We start from the raw sequence: 9,607 nt of genomic DNA on the forward strand, positions 1-9,607 counted from the left end.
TACAGAGAGATGCTTTCTATTAGAAGTACGCAAAATGGCTTTTCATGTTTTTGCTTTATTTATAGCGCTTTTAAAAATATTTTTAGCCGTTCGCTTTGTAAACTATTGAAAAGGGAGAAAAGTTTATAATGCGTATTCCGCTATAGCAAATTTTTTATCGCTGCAAACTTTTCCAGTGCAGCAAACAAACGAGCTTCGTCCGTTGAAGTTTCCCAACGGCAGATATGAATTTCAGATTTTCAGGGCGTCGGGCATTGATGATTTTCTTCTCTATCGTTAAACACCATCGATACGCGCAAATCTCGTCAGTTTCAGCAATACGAAAAGCGCCAAGTTTCGTCTCGTTGCTCTTTACGCATGAAAGGCCAAATTTTTTCGCCAAAAACCTGCCATATATTCCGCACATATTCTATCAATTTACACGATTAATAATTCGGAGATTGAATTTTTCAGTGAGTTTGGCCGAGTAGTGTTTGAGAAATATACATATGTATATATATAGTGTGCCGTTAAACCGGAAGCTGTTACTGAATTTGGCGGGTGAATATGAAAAGGGGATGACGGGAGAAAATTGTGCGAGAAGCGTCTTGCGCTCGATGCAGGTTTTTGTGGCTCGTCAGCAGAAACTGCGATTCGCACATGCGTGAAATTTAATCTGAGATCGAGTCAGGGATTATAGGCAGCTTTTCGCCGGCGTGGCGTCCGGTGCTTTCCAGCAAACAGCGGATTAGCCGATATAATCCCTTAACTATTTGCTAGCTCCAACGTCACTAGTAAACGTCGATACGGTGTATACTATTTAATCACTCAACGCGCCAACAAATTCTAATCCCTCTTAAATCGCATACAGCTTAATCGATCGTGAGGGTACGACTAATTTTCTTCCTCGAGAAGTATAGCAAAACTCTTGATTAAATTATTCGTCATTGGTATTCGCGGGATCAATGAAGAATATTAACGAAATAATCCACAGGCTATATAGTTGTTTATAAACTGATAATTGATAAGAGAATTGTTTACAGTGTGCACCAACGCATAGTTGGGATAATTAATAAGAACGAGTTTATAGCGTTAGAAAATATTTTGAATGAAAGAAATATATTAACATAGGAAATAGAATAAAATTCATGCTGTAATTGATAATTAGCACAACGTTAAAATTTATATAATGTAAGCGCGAGTGGCGTGCCTTTAAAATGTAATTAATTTTGAAAGCGGTTAAATCATATATATCCACTCTAAAATATGTAGATAATAATGAAACTGATATATGTTCCGAATAATAGATGATTTTACGGTGAACACGGGCAAGTTATGTCATGCGTCTCAACGCTTATGTCTATATATTTATTATAATATGCACATGATTTTATGTTAATATGTATACTTGAAAATTGAAGAAAATTTGAAACTTTGTAAATAACATTAAATTTATTAAATATAAACAATAATAAATCTCTTTATATTACAGCTTGTACAAATATGATCTCTGGACCAGAAATAAAATAGAATAAAAATTTTATTCACGTATTATCAAATATTACAAATGCTTATTATCTCTCGGCAATTGATGTAACGAGACTGTGCACAGTGGTATGGGTTTAATCCAATGTTAATTTCAAGGACGTAAAGGCATGTTTATATATCTATTTACATTCAGGAGTAAAATAGTGGTCCCAATTTACCCTGAGGACCAAACATAGTCCCGGTTTACCCTATCATTTTTTGGCTGAAGACCTCTCAGAATGCAAATAAGTGGGAGCTTCAAAAAGGTCCTGTAAAAAAATTCATATCTCTTATTGTTACAGGGAGAGAGAGAGAGAGAGAGAGATAAGTAAGTTATTTTCCTACGCTACGGTGGATTCTGTAAACAAGGAAAAGAAGATGCAAATTTTATCTAGGAAACTCTGTTAATTTAGGACGAATTTCAATGGTTGACTAGAATTGGATAAAAGGGCTGTAGATTTAGGGAATTGGGTATCCAGCAGGACCGGCGAGACGTGACAGGCTAGAACATATTGGGTTTCAAATAAATGAGGGAATTATCTGGGCAATTAGAGCGCCTCGGCGATGGACGCTTTAATGAAATTTGAATCGCGAATTTCAAACACTCGACTGGCTGACGAGAAGTTTCATCCCCTGCCGATAGTTTCCGCTATTCGATTTCACACATTTTGAAATCGAGCCGTAAATGCATCGGATTATAGCGTTGCTTTATCAAATAAAACTGATCACTCCTTCGCGAGCTCAATGTTTCATCACCCGCGATATCTTAAATACATTTCGCTCGCCGTCGATTAAAATATTCGCTGTAGATTCGCGTGCAAAAATTCACCGCGAACTTACGGAATCTCGAAGCTTAAACGGGTGTAAAAAAGGGGGAGCAAATTTTTAATTTGACATTGAGAGTATAATCTGTGCAGGTTTAGTGTTTACGGATATCAGGGGGAAAATATATACATATATATATAGAGGACGAATCTCGTCGCACGTACATATATACGCACACACACACACCCCTTCTGGTCGTCAAACCGGTAGATGACAGGCGAAGAAGCGAATAAGGATCCTCGAGTTACCATCGTTGCTTCGTCTTTGTCTCGCTCTCTTCTTGCAGCAATGGAAGCCGGGAAAGTGGTGCGCAACTGTAGACAGAGCCTGGATTCTCGTCTTTCACCGCAAAACCAAGAACGGAGTCTCCGGAGTAAAGCATAACGGCCTTTCTTTGCGGAAACCAAGCCACTGGCTTCGTAATTAAATAACTACCTCCTCCCCCTCCCCTTTCTCGTCCTTTTCAAGCTGTATCATCACGCTTCCCCTTCGCACCATAATTCTTTTGAAACGAGCTGAAATTTTGAAAAAACGAGCTGCTTATATTTTCTAATATTTCTGTTATATATATATATATATATATATAATAGCGAAGGAAGAACCGGAGAGAATCCGAACGTTAATTCGGATGATTGATTGGTCGATACTGTCTGGAATAAATTTGAATGAATCGCGGAATATGGAAAAATGGGTCGTGCTGGTGGCAAGGGGTGAAAGGAAGAGAAGAGGGGGACAGGGGAGGGGTTGGTTGGTTGTATTCGACTCGCGTATCGAAATCATTCGGAGGCCGAGGAAGTTGTGGCGGATGCGGAAAATATAAGTTGGATGGCACGTTGCTCGCTCGCATATTGGATCTACGTGCGCGCGCCAGCCGATCGAAATCGTCCAAGATTCTGCAGAATGCATAGCGCGGCAACGCAAATTCCGTGGTAACGCGATTGATAATGACCCTCCGTGATCCGAGGACGACAACCCCCTCGAGATTTCCATCCCCACCCAATGTAGCTCCGAGCCTTCCTTATCAAGCCCCCAAACGCCTTTGACCATTATCGTTTAACCCAACTGCTCCACTGCTATTCCCAGAAATTTACATTTATACCTGTACCACCCGGCTATTTTCTTTAATCGTTTCATAAATTAACCGCTCACCCTTATTTCTCACTTAATGCCCAAAATATAGTCGAATGGCTTCTCATATGCGAGCAAGAATTTTCTTTCCATCCGACTCTACGTCGAGTTATATATATATATATATATATATATATGCATAGAGCGAGTAAACTTAATCGTCCAGTGCAGAGTTTAGCCAGTCACGATGGTGAATGGCTAAAGAGTGTTAATAACTGCAGAGTAGACGTAACATTTTACAATGGAGAATCTAGCCAGAGTTTACCGTAACCGGCTTAATTAGCAAATAGCGATTGGTTGAATCGCTTCCTAGTCGCTCTGGAATTAATTTTCACCGAGCAATAATAATAGCGAATTCCTAGAACGGCCAGGATATCGAGGCAGCAGTTGCAAGCTTTTGCAGCGAGAAAGCTCGGTGGTTGACCAATGGGGGAAAGGGACGGGCTTGAACCCTGACGCTTATAAAGCAGCTGCAGCTTCATAAACTGGCCGCCGCTCGTAGCGATAAATCAGATTACACGAATGCTTTCGACTCTAAAATACTACTACTGATGCTAGTTGAAACCTCGTCAGCGAGAAAACTGTGGAAATGGATATTGAAATTGCTACCCCCCCCCCCCCCCGCCCTCCCTCTCTTGCACAAATAATGAACAAATATTATATTTAATATCAATGCTTCGCCGATCGCGATAAATATAATAAATATTTAACATTTTGAATAAAAAAAACTGTTGTACAAAGCTACAGATCCGAGTTGATTAAATGAAAAATTGATACGACAATGGGAATTTATGGAAGTTCTCATAGCTAAAGTCTATTGAAAACTCATCAGTCACGCAGCCGAGCATTTAGAAAAAGCTTGCGTGCCAAAGCCAACTTGAGAATGGAAGGTACAATTTTTCTTCCTCGCAGTTTTATTCGTTCGTCGAACAAGCCACGACCCTTGAAGCTTTTTTGCCTGTCACGTTCGTGCAAGCTCCCTCGACACGTTCGCTTTAAGCTCGTATGCCACTTGATTTATCATTTTTGCTTTTTGAAATAAAGCTTTGAGAAAATTTTCCTAAGCCTATTTACTTGATATAAAATTAAAGCTCGTCTTGTGCCTAATTATACGCTTACTTGTGAGATTTAATTTAGTAATCCAACTCTAATATTATACCGAGAGCTTACACTTCCTGACTCGAACATCATAAACTTTGATTTTAGCTGTACTAATCTATTACAGAGTTGGATAGTCAGCAGATTTCGTCTCTCAATCGATTTTGCTATTCAGTTGTATTCACATTATCTATACTATAATTGGCCAAAACTATTCTCATCGTTTATTTGCTTCAACTTCTCGTTCTCTCATTGCCCATTTAACTTCATAACACACACACACACACAAATTTTACTACTTTGTTCACAAGTTTCCGATGAATTTGTGCCAATCGCTTCCCTTAATCTTATTTATCAAATTTACCTCAAACAATTGTGGTTCGAGATGCTTCATTCTCGAAACTTTAAATATTAGAAGCTTGCAAACTTTAAAAAGATAAAAAAATATCATTATGATAATGGAGAAAATGTTTCAAAAGATGAAAGGGACTTAAAAGCAGATACCAAGCAGTCGTGGCTCAATGCCAATAGCAAATTCGGTCCATTATAGGTAGAAGCTCACTGTCTGGATTTCTCAATTTCTTTCTTTGAATATGTAGATAAAATTTATGGAAACGACATGCAGTCTATTTCACGGTCAGCTTTCCCTATAATAAAAGATACTATAAATATAAGTCTCTGAGATGTTTTGACAATGCATTTGGCGTTGTGCGTAATGTAATCTTTTTAATTACACATATATGTTTAACAATTAAAGAAGCAAGAAAAACACTGAAGTAATGAGAAAAAATCAATTTTAATCGCCTTACTGACAATTGTGTTGTACATTGAATAATAGCGGAGTGTATGAGACTGTTTCAAATGTTCTACAACTCCCAAAACTTTATAGTTTCGTCTTTTACACGCCCCTTTATCCGTAAAAGGCGTGTCTGCTACATGCAAATTCGCATATCCGGCAACTTCGAATGTTAGTTTAGCTCAGTTTGGTCAATAGCTCCAGTCGTTATTGTACTTGTGCAGTTAACTCATTTGCATTTCCCGCGCAAATACCAGTTTGAAAAGTCCACTCTTGGCATATCAAAGGCTCGTCGTACCACCGAAGGTAGAAGATTGCTCGATCGGTAACTATCCAGAAGCTGTAACATTTCTTTTAAAAATTCTCATAATGCTGAACCAACAACCTATTACACTGTTCAATCAAACGAAAGAAAATTTACGTTTAATAAACGTTACTTAAATTACTTCTACAATTATTGTATAGTTGACAGTCACTTATATCATTAAAACGAAATATTTGTTTAATTTATGTAATGTGTGTGTGTTTACACTCAATACTTTTTAGTTTTATACAATATACAAAGAATCTTATAGAAAATATTTAGCTCTGTGCATAGCTACAGTATATGTTTATATATATATATTTGTTTCTTATATTCTATGTAAGTGGACCTAGCATAGCACTGCTTCTAGACAACCGTGGAGGAATATTAAAAAAATTATTTAAGCTACGATTCTCGAGGAACCATGAATTTGCAAAATAGATGTAACATTATATTATATTGTGATTATTCTTATGTCATTCCTGCACTATCAATATTATGCAATAGTTATTATAAACAAGCTTTGTTGTTTAATTTCATTCAATTAAGAGTTGTGAAGTATTTTATTGAATTCGTTGTAGGAGGTTTCAAGGTCAAATATCAATTGCCTAACTTGATTATCGGAAAGCTCGTCAGATGCAGACATATTATTTAAAGTCTGTAGCCATTCATTGACTTTTTGTTTGCCATCAAAGTCACTTGGCAGGATGCTTAATCTGTTCATGGTATCCATGAGATCTCTTAAATCAGGATGTAGCTGATCCATAGCTTTAATTTCTAAGCGAAGCTTATCCATTAAAGTAATGAATAACGAAACAATATCTGCTATACATTTTGAAGTATTGCCTTTATCATCTTTTATTGTGATTGGTCGATCCTCCTTTATTCTTTCCAAGGCTGCTGGACAATCCAATCGAAAAGCTCTTGCAAATGCATCTATTGTTGGGAATTGATCACTCTGTACCTTAATACGACAGGACAGAGTTAACATTAACAAATTATTTGAAAGTTTCTGTTTTAAATTACAAACCTGTTTAAAAGCTGCTCTATACTGAACCAATAATTTGCTGCAGGCAGCTGTGTATTCTTTAGGCGTTACACAGTCTCTTATATATGCTTTTTCCAAATGCTGAAGAGTATTTACCACAGCATATAAATCTGCTTGGTTATCGTGTTTCTCTCTTTCCCTTGCATTTTTGTACAATTTTACTTCTTCATATAATTCAGGTCGATCTTGTGTTATTGACATTATACAATTATTTAAAGGTTATGTTGTAAAATATAAAAAATTCTGAAAAATAATATAAACTTCTAGAGGTTATGTACTTCTATGAAATTATTTCTGCTTAATTTACTGTTTTAAAAATTAAGTTCTATGATTCACATGTACCTTTGTAATGTATAATTCGCTTTTAATTAGGACAATGACATCATCAAACTGTCAAATCGAATTTAAAGATCGCGTTATCAAGAACACGATTTATTTAAGGACTCGGAAAAATAGGATGTTAATTATTACCGATTATCCCCTCATTCATTATTTATACTACACAATAATAATGAAAAATAAAAGATGATTATCTAGCCAATGATGATTGTGTTGACAACTTTTTTGTATGGTGAATTGATGGATAAAGACGATGAAGAGCCATATGAAACTACTTTAGCCACATCTAGTGGTAAGAAAAGCAACTAGCTTCGTAGCTTCGAAGATAATCACACTTTACATTTTTACACCATTATCCAGAAATCCAGCTATTTTTTAAAGCTAAATGAAAACGAGATATTTTCATTTCTAACGTGGCAATATTTATTGACTTTAAGTATAAAATTTTAACAAAAAGATACAACAGAGTATTAAAACTATACAATTTTTTTTATATTAATTAGAATTAAATATTTGTTCCATTACATTAAGTTTCATATTTTTTGACTTAAAACAGTTTGGATAAAGTTTTCCAGCTTCAATACAAGGACACGAAAACTCTTGAATAACTTTCATAAAACCTGTGATATTCTGTACTTCATTCTGCTTCAAAAGAGTATTGTAATTAACTGAGATTATTTTTAAATATGTTACATTTAATATATTTGCCATTTCATGAACTTTATCCCATGGTGGATATATCTTTATAGTACTTTCATATTTTAGCTCAATCTGTCCAGCTACCTCTGGTACTACCATAATTGTAACATTACTTTTATTTATTAAATTAAAATTATCTTCTATCACAGTACCCTCTAGAAAATATCTATTAAAAGCTGATAAAAACTTTAAAACTTTCAATGTTGCTGACTGCACACAAGTATTTTCTACCTCTGCTTGTTTCATTCGGTGACGCCACAATCTGATATGAGATATTTTTCCTTTAATCAGAGATTGCAGCTTGGCTCTCAAACTTCCCCTATAAATAGATTTGTATTCATTAATTTTCTGGAAACATTATTCCAAAATGCATATAAGTGTACATACCTTTTAGGTCTTTTTCTCTTCTTTCCAGAATTTAATAAATTTGGATATATCGAAGTTTTGGTAGTTCGTGGTGGGGAGATATCTAATACAATGGAATCTTCAGCTGGTGTTAACTTCTTTGTGCTTTCATTAATGGATGATGACAATTGTGAAATTTGTTGAGAATTTCTCGTAGTTTCATTTGAATCTATCTTTGATGGTTCTCTTATCATTAATATCATATCTTGAGTGTCAACATCATCTATGAATTGTATAGTAGAATTAGTATTCAAGCTAATATTGTCAACCTCTATTGAAATAACATTTTTTTCCCCTATTATCAAGCTTGAAGTTTGACTTAATAATAAGTCTGTCGAAGGACTAGCCTTTGTAATGTTGTTCTTTATTTGCTCATCAGCATTTTTCTTAGGAGTAGAGGAGGATATTTTGAAACTATTCGTGGAATTATTTAGATTTATATTTTCCACGTACTTTTCATCTATCTTTGAATTATTTGCAGGGGTGAAATTAATATGCTCATCAACAGCATACTTTGTGCCTTTTATATCACTACTTCTTAGTTTATTCATATTTTTATCAATATTTCCATTGTCTAATAAATTTTTACATCGTGGTCTTTTCTTACGCCGCTGAGTGTAAGAAGTTTTGCCAATAATTGGAGATTTAAGTATATTTGAGTCTAAAACATTATCATTGCATCTCTCCTGTGAATTTTCATAATCTTGCTTATGAATACTGGATGTTGTCGAGGAACTACTTACAGTAGGGCTGCAGTAATTACTGTCATTAAGCCCTCTGTCAGCTAAAATTTTCTTATTTGCAATATTTTTTCTCTTAGCCCGTTTCCTACGGTTCCCAATTTCAGGGGATCTTTGCAATCGTTTCTGGGACACTGTACGGAAAACAGGTGATCGTGACGCGTTAGAAAAACAGATCTTATTTTCACGTACATTTTCGTGAGTTTCCACCCACTGTCTAACATAATCATCTCTACTTGTCTTACTAGTAGTTCCTTCAACAGTAGAATTGTTGTCATTTACTTCAATACTTGGATCGATCCCAGATACTTTTTGACAATCCTCCTCAAAATATAACCTCTTTACATACCTTGGTTTTTTTCCGCATGATGCATGGGTTAAATTGAAAGTTTCTGTTTTGTTTGTATTTGACATTTATTAAATTGTATTAAAAAACTTGCATTCGCTTCTAACAAATAGTCCTCGAAAAAATTGCTACGCTCTACATTGTTAAAATAAGGAAGAACATACAAACCGCCAGTGGAGTTCTTAAATTCTTATTAGTCTATTGCGTCATAAAATACTGTTGTCATAGAAACGTCGTCAACAGCAACGCAGGGCCGTAATAAGAAAGCCCTTGAGGGCATTTGAGATTTCAAACATTTAAATAATAACGTGAATCTTGCATTAATTTAATTTAACCTGATTCTCTCGATTTAAAAGGAAGTTTAAAGAAAAAT

General features: G+C 35.3%; 1 protein-coding gene across 1 annotated transcript; it reads right to left on the bottom strand.

Annotated features, from left to right (window-relative positions):
- Positions 1-5,334: 5,334 nt before the first annotated feature.
- On the bottom strand, positions 5,335-9,397 carry Vps28 (vacuolar protein sorting 28). Its single transcript, XM_066737699.1, has 5 exons — positions 9,238-9,397; positions 8,131-9,142; positions 7,820-8,062; positions 6,688-6,913; positions 5,335-6,621 (listed from the first exon to the last, which is right to left on the bottom strand). The coding sequence occupies exons 1-5, from the start codon at positions 9,260-9,262 to the stop codon at positions 6,202-6,204; spliced, it is 1,926 nt and encodes a 641-aa protein (XP_066593796.1). The 5' UTR covers positions 9,263-9,397; the 3' UTR covers positions 5,335-6,201.
- Between the last annotated feature and the right edge of the window lie 210 nt (positions 9,398-9,607).

Source organism: Prorops nasuta, unplaced genomic scaffold (assembly GCF_024137725.1).
Source record: "Prorops nasuta isolate Cenicafe-Biocafe unplaced genomic scaffold, Cenicafe_Pnas_1.2 PNAS00018, whole genome shotgun sequence".
NCBI classification, from domain to species: Eukaryota; Metazoa; Arthropoda; class Insecta; order Hymenoptera; family Bethylidae; genus Prorops; species Prorops nasuta.